General features: G+C 40.2%; 1 protein-coding gene across 1 annotated transcript in view; it reads left to right on the top strand.

Moving 5' to 3' along the window:
* LOC114675609 (pregnancy-specific beta-1-glycoprotein 7-like) overlaps positions 1-21,060 on the top strand; it is a 40,732-nt gene that overhangs the window by 8,507 nt on the left and 11,165 nt on the right. Inside the window, exons 4-6 of the mRNA XM_077983053.1 lie at positions 570-863; positions 1,242-1,496; positions 6,523-8,058. Of these exons, the coding sequence (XP_077839179.1) occupies positions 570-863; positions 1,242-1,496; positions 6,523-6,575 (602 nt within the window). The 3' untranslated portion in view covers positions 6,576-8,058. The remainder of the gene's footprint in view (positions 1-569; positions 864-1,241; positions 1,497-6,522; positions 8,059-21,060) is intronic.

The raw sequence follows: 21,060 nt of genomic DNA, 5'->3' as shown, positions 1-21,060 counted from the left end.
CTCAGGACTGAACTGACCTCCAGGTTTGACTCTGGTCTCCCATGTCTTATTTCTGCTGAAACATTCAGTCCCAGGCCAGGCTGTTCAGTATCTTAGGGTTTCAGGACAATGGGAAGTCCCGTTATCACTCATCTCTAGAATGTCCTTGGAAATGGAAGCTGCAGAGAAATCACATCTAGGGGGGCAAAGTAGGATGGAATTTGGAAGGGACCCAGCAGTTGCACATTCCAGGTAAGGAATCCAAGGTGAGCCAGCCAGTCAGTGGATTAGAGAGGGACTGGGACGTGTACCAGGGCCTGTGACTCCCACTGACATGTTTGTCCATGACCCAACACTGCTGCTAAATTCACACTTCAGAAAGTCTGTGCTTCCCTAAGACAGAGCAGGCAGCCTCATAGTCTTTGAGCCCTTAGATCATCATACATCTGTCTTGTGACACACGCACCAGCTATTGACTTTCAAGGACTCGGGTGGGCTGAGAGGTGGGAGATGCCAACTCTGATTGAAGGATGTCTGTGGAGGAATCAAAGGTGCCACACAGGACAATCTTCTCTCTGTTATCCACCCAGCGGAGTTGCCCAAGCCCTACATCACCAGCAATTATTTCAACCCCATGGAGAACAAGAATGATGTATCCTTAACTTGTGTACCTAAGACTCAGGGCTACACCTACGTGTGGTGGGTAAATGGTCAGAGCCTCCCGATCAGTCCCAGGCTAAAGCAACCCGGTAAAAACAGGATCCTCATTCTAGCCAATGTCACAAGAAATGACACAGGACCCTATGAATGTGAAATACGGGACCGAGTTGGTAGCATCTGCAGTGACCCAGTCATCCTGGATGTCCTTTTTATCTGGTTCCTCTGTGGACCAGGCCACCAGCAAAAATCCAAGCCACCAGAGGCCAGGCATCTCAGTCTCTCTCAGGTTCAAATACAGATACTTTTATTTCTGGACACCAGGGCTGGTCATGACTCCCTGCCCTGGGAAAACTTGGCTAGGCACAGCCTTAAGCAAGAATATAAAGGGAGGGGCTGCTCTTGTCATGGGAGACTTGGGGTCTACAGCCTGTGATGGGAGAAACACGTGAATACCTCATGCCTCTGTTCAGTGAAGACAGAAGGGGTTGGCTGGGCCTTGAGGGTGTGTCTTGGCTCAGAGGGACACTGTGTCCCTTTGAGAGACCAGGCGCATCCCCTTCCCTTGGACGACATCACCTGCGGTTTTATTCTCTTTACTCCAGATGGTCCAGACTTCCCCAGGATTTTCCCTTCATTCACGGATTACCGTTCAGGAGATAACCTCTACTTGTCCTGCCTCGCGAACTCTAACCCACCGGCAGAGTATTCTTGGACGATTAATGGGAAGTTTGTGCAATCAGGACAAGAGCTCTTTATCCCCCAAATTAGTACAAAGCATAACGGGATCTATGGTTGCTCTGCTCGTAACTCAGCCACTGGCAGGGAATGTTCCACATTCAAGATGGTCATAGTCTCTGGTAAGTGGATCCCGGCATCACTGGCAATAGGGTTTTAGGTGGAGTCTATATGGCTTTCAGAGAAGAGTCAGGAAAACATTTTTATTCCCAGCCTGTGTCCCATGGGCAGAAGCAAATCCTAAATTCTCCTCCTGAACCCTCTCAATTTCTCTCTACAGACTTTCTTCTTGTTTCTCTGTTTTCTCATGGCTGACCTTGTGTCCAGTCTGAGAAGGGTAGGGAGGGGGCTTTGTCAGTCCTGAGCCCTATGTGGTGGAAGAGGCTTCATAGAGGGACAAGAAGGAGAGTCCTCAAGATCAAGTTGCTTCTCGCTGTCTCCAACACATCCCTTTCTGCCACATCTTTGTTTTCTTTTACTTACTCCATGTGCTACAAAGAACATCTGAGGCTTTGAAACAAGCTCACATTTTTCCCCCAAATGAGAGGAGGAAGCCCCTTGGATGAGAGAGGAGCAGCTCAGATTGCTGCATCCTCTGCTCCAGGCTTCTCCAGTGACTGGCCCTTCCTGACTCCACTGGGGTGGGTCCCACTGGGGTGGGAACAGCATGTATGGAGAAAGACCCCTGATGGCCTGTCCTGAATTCGGCTAAATTGAGCTGCCGGTTGAAATGAAGCCTAGGCTGCAGGGAAATAAGAAGAGAGGGAGCCTCGGGGCAGACTCTGGAGTTGTATCCTGGCTCTGAAGTCACCAGCCATATAAGGCTGTGGGCACAGCACGTGGGACACAGCACAGAGGACAATGAGTGATGCACACTTGGAGAAATAGGGAGATTCACCTCTGGGGCTCTGCATGGCAGGAAAGGGGCCATGCCAGAAAGTGTATATTTATAGAGTATAAGACTACCAGAACACTTATATATATCTATTATAAGACTTATCATTAAGTATTTCTAAGTGTGCAATTTAGTGTTGTGTAACCATCACACTATCCATTTCCAGAACTTTTTCCTTTTACCATATTAAACCTCTGTACCCAATAAACAGTAACCCTCACTCCTTCTCCCCCTAAGTCTTAGCACCCACCATTCTACTTTCTGTCTCTATGTAACTGGCTATTCTATCTTTTATAAATGGAATTATAAAATAATTATCCTTTTGTGTCTGGCTTATTTCAGTTAGCATAATGTCTTCAAGGTTCATCCATTTTGCACGATGTATTGGAATTTTATTCCTTGTTAAGGTTGAATAACATTTTGATGTATAGATATACCTCATTTGCCTACCCACTTACCTTTCAATGGACTTTCCGTTGTTTCCTTTTTTTTCCTATTGTGAGTAATGCTTCTCTGAACATCAATGTGCAAACATTTGTTCAAATTTCTTTTAATTCTATAGGGAGTATGTCTAGAAGTGGAATTGCTGGATCAAATGGTAATTTATTGTTTACATTTTTTGAGAAACAGCCACACCACTTTTTACAGTGGCTGTAACATTTCCCATTCCCATCAGCAATGCACTAGAGCTCCAATTTTTCCAACTGTTTGAAAACACTTGTTGTTTTATGTTGCTTATCAAAAAACAAACACTTGTTGTTTTATGTTGTTTATCAAAGCCATCCTAAAGTGTGTGAGATGGTGTCACATTGTGGTTTTGATTTGCATATCTCTAAGTATTCGTGACGCTGAGGAAATTTGCGTGGACTTATGGGATATTTGTATATCTTCCCTGGTGAAAACTCTGCTTTAATCCTTTGTTCATTTTTTAATTGGGTTTTTGGATGTTTGCTGTTGTTGACTTGTAGTTTTTCATGTATTCTAGAAATTAATTAGGTATCACACATATAATTTGCAAATATTTTTCTCATTTCATGGGTTCCTTTTTTACTTTCTTGATAATGTTCTTAGATATATAAAAGGTTTTGATTTTTATGAAGTCCAATTTATCCATTTTATTTGTTGCCTATTCTTTTGTTGTTACAACCAAGGAATCATTGTGAAATCCAATATCATAAAGATTTTCTTCTACCTTTTCTTCTAGGAGTGGTATAGTTTTTGCTCTTACATTTAGATCGTTGATCTATTGTGGGTTAATTTTTGTATATGGTGTTAGGTAAAGGTTCCACTCATTCTTGCCCTTGGATATCCAGCTTTCCCAATGTCATTTGGTGAGAATACTGTCCTTTCCCCATTGAACGATCTTGGCACACTCCATGAAAATCATTTGGTCATATATGCAAGGATTTCTTTCTGGGCTCTCTCTTCAATTTCATTAATTTCTATGTCCTCCTTTATGCCAGTACCACAATGTATTGGTTACTGGGGCTTTGTAGTAAATGCTGAAATCAGGAAGAGTGAGTCCTCCAGCTTCATTTTTACTCTTCAGAGTTGTTTGTCTATTTAGAGTCATGAGATTCAATATAAATTTTAGGACAGATTTTTCTTTTTCTGCAAAACTGTCACTGAGATTCTGATAGGAAGTGTATTGAATCTGGAGCTCACTTTGGGTAGCATTGTCCTCCTCACAATATTGAGTCTTCTAATTTATGAACACAAAATGTTTTTCAATTTATTGATGTCATCATTAAGCAATATTTTATGGATTTCAGGTATAATCATTTCACCTCTTTGGTTAAACTTATTCCTAAAATATTTTATTCTTTGTGATATTAATACAAATTAAAAATATTTTCTTAATTTCCCTTCAGATTGTTCATGGTTAGTGTATTGAAATACGACTGATGTTTGAATGATGATTTTGTATTGTGCAACATTACTGAATTCATTTATTAATTCTAATAAGTTTGTTCCATCTTTAGGATTTTCTACATGTAAGTTCAAGTTATCTGCGAACAGAAATAATTTTACTTCTTTCTTCCAATTTGAATGTCTTTTTTAAAATTCTCGCCTAATTTTTCTGACTCGATTTTTCAACACTACATTGAATAGAAGTGTCAAAAGCAGCATCCTTGTCTTGTGCCTGCTCATACAGGGAAAACTTTCAGTCTTTCTCCATTGAGTATGATGTTAGTATTGGGTTTCTCACATATTGCCTTTATGTTGAGGTGGTTTCCTTCCATTCTTAGTTAGAATGTTGTTACTGTGAAAAAACATTGAATTTCATCAAATGCTTTCATTGATTCAATCTTATTACTGATTATAGCTCTATTCATATTTTTGTGTTTTTCTAGGAATTTGTCTATTTCATCTAGGTTATCCAATTTATTGGCATACAATTATTTCCAGCAATTTCATAATCATTTTATTAGAATTGGTAGTAATCACTTCATTTTCTTTTTTCTTCTTTCTTTCTTTCTTTCTTTCTTTCTTTCTTTCTTTCTTTCTTTCTTTCTTTCTTTCTTTCCTTCAGAGAGAGAGACAGGCTCTCACTCTGTACGCTAGCCCAGGCTGAAATACAGTGGTATGATTATGGCTTACCATAGCCTCAACCTTCTGGGCTCAAGCAATTCTACTTCTTCAGCCTCCCAAGATACTAGGAATACAGATGCATGCCAATATGCCCAGCTAATTGATTTTTATTTCTTTTTTTGTAGAGACTGGGTCTCCCCAGGTTACCTATGCTGGTTCAAACACCTGGCCTCAAGAAATCCTCCCATTGTGACCTTCCAAAGTGCTAGGATTAAACTATGACCTGTCATATTCAGACTCCATTTTCATTTCTCATTTTAGTAATTTTAATCTCTCTTTTTTCTTAGTCAGTCTACTTAATGGTCGTCAATTTTGTTGATTTTAACTTGAAGAATCAACTTTTGGTTTCATTAATTTACTCTATTCTTTTACCATTCTCCATTTTATTTTTATCCACTCTAATCCTTATTGTTTCCTTCATTCACTGTGCTTGGGTTTAGTTTGTTCTTCTTTCAAATCCTGAAGTATGAGGGAGCTTGCTTCATACCATTCTTTTAAAGGTTTCATGCAGTCAATGAAACAAGATGCCACACACAGGCGAACCAATGTCAGCTGCTATATTACTACCATCATCATTAGCCTTGAGGTCAAATAGTCCCAGCATCAAATCTCAGATCCACCTATTACTAGCCATACGACACCAGGAAAGATTTTACACTACTCTAAGTTTCTGTCTTTTCATCGGCAAAATGGAAATACTATCCACTTGACAGGGTTACTGTGTGAATTAAATGAAGTACAGATAAAGCATTTAGCAAAGGGCCTGGCACATAGGATGTGCCCCTCAACAGTACCTGTTTCCATATATATGTAGAAAAAGAGGTAACACATAAAACACTAGGACATGGTTCCTGACTACTTGTGAGAGAGAAAGCAAGCAAACTAAGTGCAAAGAATCAAACCTGGTATGTTAGTTTTTACCAACTGAGATGCATCCAGGATGGGATTAGACATATAAGATAATTTATCAGGGAAGACACCTCTGAGGGAATGTGGGGCAGGCATGAAGGTAGTATGGGAGAACTCACAGACCCCTATGCAAAGCAGACTCCTGTGAAAAAGAAAGAGAAAGAAGTTTTAGGTATTAATACAGTTCTAAGAGAGTTTTTGCATGGCTGATGGGGAGTCCTCCAACCAGTTTCCCATTAAAGTTAAACAGAGCCTCAGAGAACTAGGCTTGCTTTCACACCCTTGCTGGGAGCCTGTGGGAAGGAAGCTTTCTGTGCAAAGGACTTGGTGAATTTGAAATGCACTGACCTGGGCCTTCTGTCAATCATGTCCCTGCCATGAAGACCCGGCAGGGTCTCATTCATGGCTGCCACCACAGAGACACTGAGAAAAAGATGCAACCATGAAAAGGTGGGAAAGTGGAAAGTTCTAACGACATAGAAAATAGCAATCAGCCTTTCTCCCATCTGAAACCCTTCTGAAATATCGTGTGCTGTTGAGAATTGACAGAGGACTGATCACCAACTTAGAAACATGGTGAGAGGGGAAAAAATCTGCAAGAATATAACCATCTCCCATCAACTTTACAACAGAAATAATATATTATTTGAAGAAACAATTATAGAGTACCTCGTGTTACATGCTTGTTCCTGAGGCTTCCCCCAGTAAAATAACATCACCTCCATTCCTTGTTTTCTTTCTTTCCATGACAGCTCCTTTAGGAAGAGGATATCTATCTTGGGTTATTCCGAAACAACAACCATGATGTCATTTCTGTATTTCAGGAAGACTGGCAGGTATGATGTCCTTTTCTCTTGTCCTGTTTCCTGCAGGGCTGACTGCCATGCTTGGGAAAGGGAAAATACTTATTTGCCTGTATCTGGGACTGGATCTCCTCCTTCCTCCACCAAACTCCTGTTTCTCAGCACTAATTCCTGCAGTTCCCTTTCTCCCTGACCTTTATGCTCCCTGTACCCCACTATCTTTTAGACATAATTATCTCCAGCCTCTGCTCATTTGTTTCTCAGATTCAAACGAGAAACACAATTTCACATTGTGAAACCCTCTTCATTATTTTTCACATCTCTCAATAGTGTAATTCTCTCCATTCCCATAAAGACCAACCACTTCTCAAAGTGTTGCTTGACTTCTTGTCTCCAGACTTTGAAACCTTCCTTGCATATGACTGCCTCATAACCTTTCTAAAATCTAGTTAATTCACTTAAACAAGAATCTCCAAGGGTCTACTCTAGCCTCTTTGTAAGTTCACATTTCTTCTATTTGCTAATCCTTCTCACTTCCTTTACCTCTACTTCCTAGTATAATTCCTCCATCTTAATCAGAACTGTCTTCCTACACATCCCTGCCCCTTCACCCATATAGACATAAAATTCTTAGTCCCAATGCTAAGCCTGAAAACAAGGTGAACTCCCCTCCACCATCTGCACTACAGACTTAACCACACCCTTCATCACAAGCAATCTCTGACTTCGTGGAGAACAAAGACTTTAGGATTAGCCTGTGAACCTGAGACTCAGAACAAAACCTATGTGTGCTTGAGACCTTTTCCTGATGGCCAATTCATGTGTTCAAAAAAGATACAGAGATGAAGATGGCAAGGTCGCTACCCCAGGGGATATAAAGCCTAAGACAGGAAATGAGACCTGAAAATAATCATGATACCAAAATAGAAAAAAAGTGAAGGCCACAAGAAATCAGAGAAATCTGATGGAAAATATAGCTAGACATTGGAATCACTGGAAAACATTTTTAAAAGTAGATGCTCAAGCCCCACTCATGAGTTCCAGTTTCAAGGTCTGGAGAGGGACCCAGGCACTGGTAATTTTTAAGTCTTCCCTGACACTACTAACATGTAACAAGGATGGAGAACTCTTGTTGTAATAGGTAGAACTTAAAACTAAATCAATGATTTTCAGCTAGAAGTACCGGAATGACCTAAGGACCTTTTTCAACATACATAAGACTATACTTTTTTGGCCCTAATTATTAAGGGGTTACATCAAGAACTCAGTAATCCAGTTAGGAAACAGAAGCTGAATGGAAAAGCCACCTTATTTTATATGTCAAAATATATATACAAAGTGTTTTCAAATGAGTGATAAGTGATGCTAAACCTTCTCTAAATAATATTTATGGGAATTTTAATAATATGAGTATTCTAGGCTGGGCGCAGTGGCTCACGCCTGTAATCCCGGCACTTTGGGAGACAGAGGTGGGCAGATCATGAGGTCAGGAGATCGAGACCATCCTGTCTAACACGGCGAAACCTCGAATCTACTAAAAATGCAAAAACAAAATTAGCCAGGTGTGGTGGCAGGCGCCTGTAGTCCAGCTACTCCGGAGGCTGAGGCAGGAGAATGGCATCAACCTGGGAGGCGGAGCTTGCAGTGAGCATAGATCATGCCACAGCACTCCAGCGTGGGCGACAGAGCAAGACTCCATCTCAAAAAATAAAAATAAAAAAGTTCAAAAAAATGAATATTCTAAACACTATATGAAATTTCTGGAAATTGAATATGTTATCAGTCATAGTGTCGTATGCCACAGAAGTAACTAGATTTCTATGTGAGCTGTGTCTTTACCATAATAAACCGAATATAAATCTCATTAGATTTTTCACCAGAGTCATTTTAAATCTTTGTCATTCCCAGACAGTTGCTTTGATTCTTCCTCAAAGTATTCATATTCAGCTACAGTCCAAAATTGCTTTTTCTTCAACGAGATGTATGGAAAAGACTCTGACAACAACTCTTGAATACAAGTTTCTGATAACTTCAAGATCATACCACTGGACTCTCTGAGAACTTTCAAAATTTTAATGAACAGGCTGATACCTTCAAGAAATTCAAGACAAAGAAGAAAAAAACCTCAGTTTTATTGTACTAAATAATCAAAACAATAACGTTTTCATAATTTTTTACTTGAAAATGTGCTGATTCTTTGAATCTTTTCTTCTCCAGATTTATGAACTTTCTCTTTTAAGCTCTTTATACTTCACAGCAATTTACTAAAGTATACTTTTGTGAACAAAAATTGAAACATTTGCTTTTGCTCCCAATATGAGTGCCCCAGAATTGGGAAACTATTCATGAGGATTCATATGCTTATAGTAATAAAGTTATCTGCACAAGTTCAATAAGAATCTTCTCTCTTTATAACAGGACACATTCAAAAACATTGGTTATGTTACCAAGGCTTTGACTGGGATGTTCTATTTGACAATATACATAGAATAAACCCATAGGGAATGCAGGGAAAGTCTGAAGATGGCCTTGATTTGGCTTCCTAGTCTCAAAAGGTTTTTGAAAGTTTAATCTGAGAGTTTTATAAAACTTCTAGCAATGCAAAGTTTAAAAAGGGTGTCTATGGTCCATTGCTACACTTGCTGCACTTAGGTAAAAAATCTAGGCAAGTTCGGTGAGACTCAACCTATTTTGCAAACTAATTCATCCTACTGGAATTATCTTTCATAAAAATAGAGACTCCTATGTAGATAAAAATTATGTTAAAAAGAAAAACTGTAGTACACCTGTTACCAAATTGAACCACTGTTCATTATCTTTGAGTATTTCTAATCCACTGGTAGACTGGACTGGACCCTGAATTCTTTTACTTTTTCCAATGCAATTTTCTCCACTGAAATCATTAAGAACAAGAACAGCTCTGTTGCTGAAGCTCTATAAGCTTGGACAGTGGACGCAGGACAGTGGGTGCAGCCCAACAAGTGAGAGCGGAAGCAGGGTGCGGCATCTCCTCACCCAGGAAGTGTAAGGGGGAAGGGAATTCTCTTTCCTAGCCAAGGGAAACCATGAAAAACACCTGGAAAATCAGTTGACTCCCAGCCTAGTACGACGCTTTACCAAGGGTCTTAGCAAATGGAACAACAGGAGATCATACCCTGGGCCATGCTCAGAGGATCGCTGACCCACAGAGCATCCCTCATTGCTAGCACAGCAGTCTGAGTTCTAACTGCAAGGCAGCAGCGAGGCTGGGGGAGGGGCACCTGCCATTGCTGAGGTTTAAGTAGGTAAACAAAGTGACCAGGAAACTTGAACTGGGTAGAGCCCACCGCAGCTCAAGGAGGCCTGCCTGCCTCCATAGACTGCACCTCTGGGGACAGGGCATAGCCAAACAAAAGGCAGCAGAAACCTCTGTCGATGCAAATGTCCCTGTCTGACAGCTTTGAAGAGAGTAGTTCTCCCAGCACAGACTTTTGGATCTGAGAACAGACAGACTGCCTGCTCAAGTGGGTCCCTGGACCCTGAGTAGCCTAACTGGGAGACATCCCCACTAGGGGCAGACTGATAACCCACACCTCACAGGGCCGGGTACACCTCTGAGATGAAGCTTCCAGAGGAACGATCAGACAGCAACATTGGCTGTTCAGCAATATTCACTCTTCTGCAGCTTCTGTTGCTGATACCCAGGCAAACAGGGTCTGGAGTGGACCTCAAGCAAACTCTAACAGACCTGCAGCTGAGGGTCCTGACCGTTAGAAGGAAAACTAACAAACAGAAAGGACATCCACACCAAAACCCCATCTGTATGTCACCATCAAAGATCAAAGGTAGATAAAACCACAAAGATTGGGAAAAAGCAGTGCAGAAAAGCTGAAAATTCTAAAAACCAGAGTGCCCTCCCCCTCCAAAGGAACGCAACTCCTTGAGAGCAATGGAACAAAGCTGGACAAAGAATAACTTTCACAAGTTGAGAGAAGAAGGCTTCAGACAATCAAATTTCTCAGAGCTAAAGGAGGAAGTACGAACCCAGCGCAAAGAAATTAAAAACCTTGAAAAGAGATTTGACAAATGGCTAACTAGAATAACAAATACAGAAAAGTCCTTAAATGACCTGATAGAAATGAAAACCATGAGAGGAGAACTATGTGACAAATTCACAAGCTTCAGTAACCAACTCGATCAACTGGAAGAAAAGATATCAGTGATTGAAGATCAAATGAATGAAATGAAGCGAGAAGAGAAGTTCAGAGAAAAAAGAGTAAAAGGAAATGAAAAAAGCCTCCTGGAAATTTGGGACTATGTGACAAGTCCAAATCTACATCTGATTAGTGTACCTGAAAGTGACTAGGAGAATGGAACAACTTGGAAACACTCTGCAGCATATTATCCAGGAGAACTTCCCCAATGTAGCACGGCAGGCCAACATTCAAATTCAGGAAATACAGAGAATGCCACAAAGATACTCCTCGAGAAGAGCAACTCCAAGACACATAATTGCCAGATACACCAAAGTTGAAATGAAGGAAAAAATCTTAAGGGTAGCCAGAGAGAAAGGTCAGGTTACCCACAAAGGGAAGCCATCAGACTAAGAGCAGATCTCTCGGCAGAAACTCTACAAGCCAGAAGAGAGTGGGGGCCAATATTCAACATTCTTAAAGGAAAGAATTTTCATCCCAGAATTTCATATCCAGGTAAACTAAGCTTCATAAGTGAAGGAGACATAAAATCCTTTACAGACAAGCAAATGCTGAGAGATTTTGTCACCAACAGGCCTGCCTTACAAGAGATCCTGAAGGAAGCACTAAACATAGAAAGGAACAACTGGTACCAGTCACTGCAAAAACATGGCAAATTGTAAAGACCATCAACGCTAGGAAGAAACTGCATCAATTAATGAGGAAAACAACCAGCTAACATCGTAATGAAAGGATCAAGTTCCCACATAACATTATTAACCTTAAATGTAAATGGACTAAATGCTCCAATTACAAGACAAAGACTGACAAATTGGATAAAGAGTCAACACCCATCAGCATGCTGTATTCAGGAGACCCAGCTCACATACAGAGACACACATAGGCTCAAAATAAAGGGATGGAGGAAGATCTACCAAGCAAATGGAGAACAAAAAAAAGCAAGAGTTGCAATCCTAGTCTCTGATAAAACAGACTTTAAACCATCAAAGATCAAAATAGACAAAGAAAGCCATTACATAATGGTAAAGGGATCAATTCAACAGGAAGAGCTAACTATCCTAAATATATATGCACCCAATACAGGAGCACGCAGATGCATAAAGCAAGTCCTTAGAGATGAACAAAGAGACTTACACTCCCACACAATAATAATGGGAGATTTTAACGCCCCACTTTCAGCACTAGACAGATCAACTAGACAGAAAGTTAACAAGGATATCCAGGAATTGAACTCAAACTCTGCACCAAGCGGACCTAGTAGATATCGACAGAACTCTCTACTCCAAATCAACAACGTATACATTCTTCTCAGCACCACATCACACTTATTCCAAAATTGACCACAGAGTTGGAAGTAAAGCACTCCTCAGCAAATGTACAAGAACAGAAATTATAACAAACTGTCTCACAGACCACAGTGCAATCAAACTAGAACTCAGGATGAAGACACTCACTCAAAACCACAAAACTACATGGAAACTGAATGACCTGCTCCTGAATGACTACTGGGTACATAACGAAATGAAGACAGAAATAAAGATGTTCTTTGAAACCAATGAGAACAAAGACACAACATACCAGAATCTCTGAGACACATGGAAAGCAGTTTGTAGAGGAAAATTTAGAGCACTAAATGCCCACAAGAGAAAGTAGAAAAGCTCCAAAACTGACACCCTAATGTCACATCACAATTACAAGAACTAGAGAAACAAGAGCAAACACATTCAAAAGCTAGCAGAAGGCCAGAAATAACTAAGATCAGAGCAGAACTGAAGGAGATACAGACACAAAAAAAAACCTTCAAAAAATCAAAGAATCCAGGACCTGGTTTCTTGAAAAGATCAACAAAATTGATAGACCGCTAACAAGACTAATAAGGAAGAAAAGAGAGAAGAATCAAATAGACACAATAAAAAATGATAAATGGGATATCACCATTGACTCCACAGAAATACAAACCACCATCACAGAATACTACAAACACCTTTACGAAAATAAACTAGAAAACCTGGAATAAATGGATAAATTCCTGGACACATACACTCTCCCAAGACTAAACCAGGAAGAAGTTGAATCCCTCAATAGACCAATAACAGGCTCTGAAATTGAAGCAATAATTAATAGCCTACCAACCAAAACAAGTCCAGGACCAGACGGATTCACAGCCGAATTCTACCAGAGGTACGAGGAGGAGCTGGTAAAATTCCGTCTGAAACTATTCCAATCAATAGAAAAAGAGGGAATCCCCCGTAACTCATTTTATGAGGCCAACATCATCCTGATACCAAAGCCTGGCAGAGACACAATGAAAAAAAGAGAATTTTAGACCAATATCCCTTACGAACACTGATGAAAAAATCTTCAATAAAATACTGGCAAACCGAATCGAACAGCACATCATAAAGCTTATCCACCATGGTCAAGTGGGCTTCATCCCTGGGATGCAAGGCTGGCTCAGCAGATGAAAATCAATAAATATAATCCAGCATATAAACAGACCCAAAGACAAAAACCACATGATTATCTCAATAGATGCAGAAAAGGCCTTTGACAAAATTCAACAGCCCTTCTTGCTAAAAACTCTCAATAAATTCGGTATTGATGGCATGTATCGCAAAATAATAAGAGCTATTTATGACAAACCCACAGCCAATATCATACTGAATGGGCAGAAACTGGAAGCATTCCCCTTGAAAACTGGAACAAGACAGGGATGCGCTCTCTCGCCAATCCTATTCAACATACTGTTGGAAGTTCTGGTCAGGGCAATCAGGCAAGAGAAAGAAAAAAAGGGTTTTCAATTAGGAGAAGAGGAAGTCAAATTGTCCCTGTTTCCAGATGACATGATTGTATATTTAGAACACCCCATCGTCTCAGCCCACAATCTACTGAAGCTGATAAGCATCTTCAGCAGAGTCTCAGGATACAAAATCAATGTGCAAAAATCACAAGGATTCTTATACACCAGTAACAGACAAACAGAGGGTGAAATCATGAATGAACTGGCATTTACAATTGCTTCAAAGAGAATAAAATACCTGGAAATCCAACTTACAAGGGATGTGAAGGACCTCTTCAAGGAGAACTAAAAACGACTGCTCAATGAAATAAAAGCGGACACAAACAAATGGAAGAACATTCCATGCTCACGGATAGGAAGAATCAATACTGTGAAAATGCCCATACTTCCCAAGGTAATTTAGAGATTCAATGCGTTCCCCATTTAGCTACCAATTACTTTCTTCACACAATTGGAGAAAACTACTTTAAAGTTCATATGGAACCACAAAAAAGCCCGCATTGCCAAGACTATCCTAAGTCAAAAGAACAGAGGTGGAGGCATCAGGCTACCTGACTTCAAACTGTATTACAATGCTACAGTAACCAAAACAGCATGATACTGGTACCAAAACAGAGATATAGACCAATGGAGCAGAACAGAGTCCTCAGAAATAATACCACACATCTACAACCACCTGATCTTTGACAAACCTGATAAAAACAAGAAATGGGGAAAGGATTTCCTATTTAATAAATGGTGCTGGGAAAACCGGCTAGCCATAAGTAGAAAGCTGAAACTGGATCACTTCCTTACACCTTACACAAATATTAATTCAAGATGGATTAAACACATAAATGTTAGACCTAAAACCATAAAAACCCAAGAAGAAAACCTAGGTAATACCATTCAGTACATAGGCATGGGCAAGGACTACATGTCTAAAACACCAAAAGCAAGAGCAACAAAAGCCAAAATTGACAAATGGGATCTAATTAAACTAAAGAGCTTCTGCACAGCAAAACAAACTACCATCAGAGTGAACAGACAACCTACAGAATGGGAGAACATTTTTGCAATCTACTCATCTGACAAAGGGCTAATATCCAGAACCTACAAGGAACTCAAACAAATTTACAAGAAAAAGACAAACAACCCCATCAAAAAGTGGGCAAAAGATATGAACAGACACTTCTCAAAAGAAGGCATTTATGCTGCCAACAGACACATGAAAAAATGCTCATCATCACTGGCCAGCAGAGAAATGCAAATCAAAACCACAATGAGATACCATCTCACACCAGTTAGAATGGCGATCATGAGAAAGTCAGGAAACAACAGGTGCTGGGGAGGATGTGGAGAAATAGGAACACTTTTACACTGTTGGTGGGATTGTAAACTAGTTCAACCATTGTGGAAGACAGTGTGGCGATTCCTCGACTATCTAGAACTAGAAATACCATTTGACCCAGCCATCCCATTACTGGGTATATATCCAAAGGATTATAAATCATGCTGCTATAAAGACACATGCACACGGACGTTTATTGCGGCACTATTCACAATAACAAAGACTTGGAACCAACCCGAATGTCCATCAATGACAGACTGGATTAAGAAAATGTGGCACATATACACCATGGAATACTATGCAGCCATAATAAAGGATGAGTTCATGTCCTTCATGAGGACATGGATGCAGTTGGAAACCATCATTCTCAGCAAACTGTCACAGGAACAGAAAATCAAACACCTTATGTTCTCACTCACAGGTGGTAATTGTACAATGAGAACACTTGGACACAGGAAGGGGAATATAACACACCGGGGTCTGTTGTGGGGTGGTGGGGAGGGGGGAGGGATAGCATTAGTAGATTACCTAATGTAAATGATGAGTTAACGGGTGCAGCACACTAACATGGCACATGTATACACATGTAACAAACCTGCACGTTGTGCACATGTACCCTAGAACATAAAATATAAAAAAAAATGTTTAAGACAAAGGAAATTGAAAAAAGAGAAAAGAAAAGAATTGATGGAAGCCTAAAATTACGGTTATTGAGATCAATGTTAATGCTTTAAGTTTTGGTTATATCCTCACCTAAGTGAGAATACAGACACTCCAAAATAGAGCCACACATGATAAATGTTATATACTCCCACGGAAATTTTAAGGAAGCAGATAGCTCTCAAAACAGATCATATTTTTCTGTAAAAAGATGATTCCAGTCTACCTGAGTGAGCATAATAATGAAGTCACCTCTGCTTTAACTTTTACCAAAAAAAAGTGACCTGAAGTACCCTGATGTTAACCAATCAATTTATTTCTAAGGCCTTGTTTATTGATTCGCATTTGACAAAACCCACTGTTTTGTAATTGTATTGCCGAGGAGGAGTTATCACTGTATCTACAGAGGGAGAGCTGCCCCAACTCATAAAACACAAGTAAAAGCCAATTACATCTAAAATTAAATTAGTTGTAATTTTGTCTTGTCACACATGTTCACAGCAAGCAATGTCCAGTGGAGTCTCTGAGGCTGCATCATTCTCACCCTGACCCTCCTGCCTTTCTCTTTCACTTACAAGGACCTTTATGATGACACTGGGAGCCACCCAGATAATCCAAAATAAGTTTTCCATCTCAAGATACTCAACTTCATCACCATTGAACATAGTTTTTGCTAAGAAAAGTAAAGGCACGTGGTCCAAGAGTTAGGATGTGGATTTTATTTATTTATTTTATTTTTTGCGACAGAGTTTCACTGATGCTGTCCCGGCTGGAGTGCAGTGGGGTTACTTCGGCTCACTGCAACTTCCACTTCCCAGGTTAAAATTATTCTCCTTCCTCAGCCTCCCAAGTAGCTGGGATTACAGGCATCCACCGCCATGCCCAGCTAATTTTTGCATTTTCAGTAGAAACAGGGTTTCACCATATTGATCAGGCTGCTCTCGAACTCCTGACATCTTGATTTGCCCGTCTCGGCCTCCCAAAGTGCTGGGATTATACGCGTGAGCCACCGCACACAGCCCGGCTGTGGACACTTTTAAGAGGCCACTAATCTGCCCCATACAGGTCACTTTCATAAATATCACCCACAACAAAAATATGTTTTGCCTTCTTTCCATGTCTCACTTTTCTGTCTGCACAAACCACAGTGAAACATACTAGCTCTGCTATGAAGTGGCTGGATGACCCTAGGACACTCCTTTGACCTCCCTCAGCCTCTTTCCTCATCTGCAGTGTAAGGCTGACTCTTACTGCGTCAGAAAATGACAGTGGAAGAGTTAATTAACATGTGTAAGACATTAGTCACACAGCCTGGTGCCTGAGGAGCCCTGGGTAAACATTCCTTTCAGTCCTTTCCTTTCACCATCCCATTTTTCTTGCCTTCACCCATCTCCTCCTTCAACTCCTTTCTCTTCAATAGCTTTCTCAGTCTAACCTGCCAATTAAAGAAGCCACACTATCCATTCTCTCATGACTCTGATGGTGTGTTCTTGTGATGGAGCCTGCTATCCACTCCAGGCAATGGGTATTATTTATATGGAGAGGTCTGTTTGCAACAAGAAATCCTTCTTTTGTTCACACAAAATTTATACGTGATTTCTCTTAACTTACACATACCAGTCTCAATTCTACCCTGTTATTTCATACATGCACTTCATTATTTTATTCTTCAGTCTTTCTCCTTACACTTTAAAACTTAGGATAGTATAAAAACAAAAATAATGGCCTGGGCCAGAAGAGGGTATTCCTTTAGCAAGAGGAATGCTTTCCTTTTTCAAGATGAATGCTGTCGGCAAGGCAGCCATGAAGCCTATTTCTGGGTTTGGCTTACATCAAAGCCTTTCAACTCTAGGACACATTCTTAGATTCCCAGGAGATAATGATTGTCATGGAAGCCACACCACTCTAAGTATTCCTGCTGTTGGGTAATGGAATGTTTACAGAATATTGTGCATGACTTACTCCACCTAAATTCTTCTACTCCTGGAAGTTAACTTTCCCCACTAACCAGCTTCATCTCCAGCTGGCCTGCCTGGACCCTGACTAGAAAGTACCTCCACACTCTGCATGGCCAGGGTGGCACTTTTGCCTATTCCCATAATTATAATAGCTCACACAGTAACGCAGCACTCACTATGCAACAGGCACATCCTAAGTGCTTTTCATGTAGCTACAGTCATGACAAAAAATTCCTAATTACCACCATCCTAATTTTTACAGATTTAAAAAAAAAAAACTGTGGCAGAGAAGTATGCGCCCACTGTCACCTAACTCCATAATTTAACCTCATCCTCCACTTCATCTGGTAAAAGGACATTCTGAGATTTACAAGGTCTCCTGAATGACATCCACCTTCAAAAATGATTTTTGTCCCATTTCCTTTCAGGATTTGACAGCCAGCATTTTGTTTTCTGTCTCATCCTTCACTTATGCACCTGTTCCCTAACACTATACTCACAACTGCACAGCCCTGCATAAAAGGTTTTAGAAACCTCAATCTTTTTTGGAAAAAAGAAAGACCAGGTTCCATGTCTCACAAAAAGTCATTTTTTATTCTATTGTCAACAATTTGCATAGTCATTCTCTGGATAGAAACAAGTGCACTAGAAACACAAAGTGTAATGAGAAGAAAGTAGGAGGAAGGTGAGTTTCTAGATAGACACACAGGGAAAAGATTCCAAATCCAGAAAAATTCATAAAATGCACCCAGGGAGTGTAGCTTTGAGCGACGACAGCCCCACTTGCCACATCCCACGGCTGTTGGCCTCTTACCTCCTTCTCAACCTGCCCTTCCTGGTCTTGCTTTCTTAGACCAGTACAAACAACCTGGGAGCTGGGGTCGGATCAGAGCACTCAGCACTGGGTGGTATGGTTGGGAAAGGCAGAAAAGGAAGAAGAGTGTTTGACTCACGAAGACATGACTTACCGAGGCACACATCAACTAGGCAGGCAATAGATTACTAAAGGGCTTTGCAGGACTCATGCTGGTTATCCAGAATGAAAGACTGAGGCAAGAATCTTGACCAACTGAGTTTTATTGAGCCAGAGCTTGACGGAGCAACCTGGAAAAACAAGAGTTTCAAAAAACTGCTGTGGCTTGTGTTCTCTCTGAAGAGGTTTCTGGAGGCTTAGTATGTATACACTTGATTAAAGGAGAGAAGGCAGGTAGGAAGAGATGGAGTGGGTAGAAAAACAATAGATCTAATCTTGCCTTTATTGTGTGCCTTAGAAAATAAGTATTATCAGAATGAGACTTAAAACAGTGTTAAAATAGAGAATGAGAGTTTTAGGAGCTAGATTTTGATTACTCACCTAAAGTTACAAATGGCATGTCTTTCTTTTACAAAGAAATAAACATCTTGAAAGGTTTTGAAGCAAGGAAAAAATAATTTGTTCAGACAATCATCCAGAGATGCCTGAGATCTTTGGATTTCCTGTTTACCCCGCTCTTTTTCTCTTCTTTCTTTCTTTTTTAATTTTATGTATTGTTTTTAAGAGACACAATCTTGCCCTATCACCCAGACTAGAGTGTACTCACTGAAGCCTTGAACTCCTGGGCTGAAGCGCTCCTCCCACCTTAGCCTCCCAAGTGTCTGAGACTACAGGCATGCATCGCTGCACCTGGCTAATTTGATTTATTTTGTATAGTAAGGATGTGGTCTGCCTTTGTTGCTTAGGCTGGTCTTAAACTCCTGGTTTCAAGTGATCCTCCTGCCTTGGACTCCCAAAGGGCTGGGATTACAGGCCTGTGCCAGCACACCTGGCCCCACAATTCTTCAAAAGCTCTCAGAGAAAGCATTGTAGAAGACCCCTGTGGCAGTATGTTTCATCTGATCCTACATGACTAGGAAGGCTCATTCTTAACAAGTCACGTCCCATGGAAAAGGACATGAAGACAAATCAGAAAAGGGCAAAGGGAAGTCACAGCAACAAAGGGACAGTATAATCCTGGAACCTTATTAAAGTCACACAAATGCTGCTTCAATTAGAGCAATGTGTTTGGCAAACATCGTTCTAACCCTTTCAGTTGTATGTTGGTTCACCTGTAATGTCTGCAGCAGTCTATAGACTAGCTTTTCTAGAGTTTCTGAAGCATCTTTCAATTGCAATGGCAATCTGACACAATTCTCTGAATTACAGTCTGAATCCAGTGTTCATGTGTACATTTTGTGTAGTCTACTCATCAGCAGGCATAAAGGTTATTTATATATAAGTTACTATGATTTCTCCAGAAGTTTATATAAGTCTTCTACTTTCAGCTCGCAAGTTTTAATCTACCCATCTGACAAAAGGCTAATACCCAGAATCTACAGGAAACTTAAGCAAATTTACAAAAAAAAAAAAAAAAAAAAAAAAAAAAACCATCAAACAGTGGGCAAAGCACATCAACAGACACTTCTCAAAAGAAGACATTTATGTGACCAAAAAACATGAAAAAAAACCTCATTATCACTGGTAATTAGGGACATGCAAATCAAAACCACAATGAAATACCATCTCATGCCAGTTAGAATGGTGATCATTAAAAGGTCAGGAAACAACAGATGCTGGAGAGGATATGGAGAAATAGGAATGCTTTTACACTGTTGGTGGGAGTGTAAATTAGTTCAACCATTGGGGAAGACAGTGTGGCGATTCCTCATGGATCTAGAACAAGAAATACCATTTGACCCAGGAATCCCATTACTGGGTATATACCCAAATGATTATAGATCATTCTACTATAAAGACACATGCACACGCATGTTTATTGTGGCACTATTCACAATAGCAAAGACTTGGAACCAACGCAAATGCCTATCAATGATAGACTACATAAAGAAAATGTGGTACATATACATCATGGAATTCCATGCAGCCATAATAAATGATGAGTTCATGTCCTTTGCAGGGACATGGATGAAGCTGGAAACCACCATTCTCAGCAAACTAACACAGGAACAGGAAACAAAACACTGCATGTTCTCAGTCATAAGTGGGAGTTGGATATGAGAACACATGGACACAGGGAGAGGAACATCATACACTGGGGCCTGTTGGGGGGTGGGAGGCTAGGGGAGGAATAGCATTAGGAGAAATACCTAATGTAGATGATGGGATAATTGCTGCAGAAAAACACTATGGCACGTGTATACCTATGTAACAAACCTGCAGGTTCTGCACATGTATCCCAGAACTTAAACGTGTAATTTTAAAAAATGATAAAATATTGAAAAGCACAGTTCAAATTTATAATACACCAATTTGGAGGAAAAATTGAAGAAATATCTGAAACCATTAGTTATGAAACTTCTGGACAGGAAAAGATTTAGGATTCAGTCAAAATTGTAGGTAAATAACAAAATTCAAAAAAAAGAATGAACAAATATAAAATGTAATAATTGTTGTTCTGTTGTTTTCCTCTGAAAAATAATTTTCCCCCTCCTGTTTCCCATTTTATGAAATAGAAATCATTTGGGACCAATTTATTTCCAAAATAAGTTTTAGTGTGATACCTGAATTGT

This window comes from Macaca mulatta, chromosome 19, assembly GCF_049350105.2.
Source record: "Macaca mulatta isolate MMU2019108-1 chromosome 19, T2T-MMU8v2.0, whole genome shotgun sequence".
In the NCBI taxonomy this organism is placed as follows: domain Eukaryota; kingdom Metazoa; phylum Chordata; class Mammalia; order Primates; family Cercopithecidae; genus Macaca; species Macaca mulatta.
The sequence above is the reverse complement of the archived record's forward strand: the minus strand, read 5'-3'. Positions and strand labels throughout refer to the sequence as shown.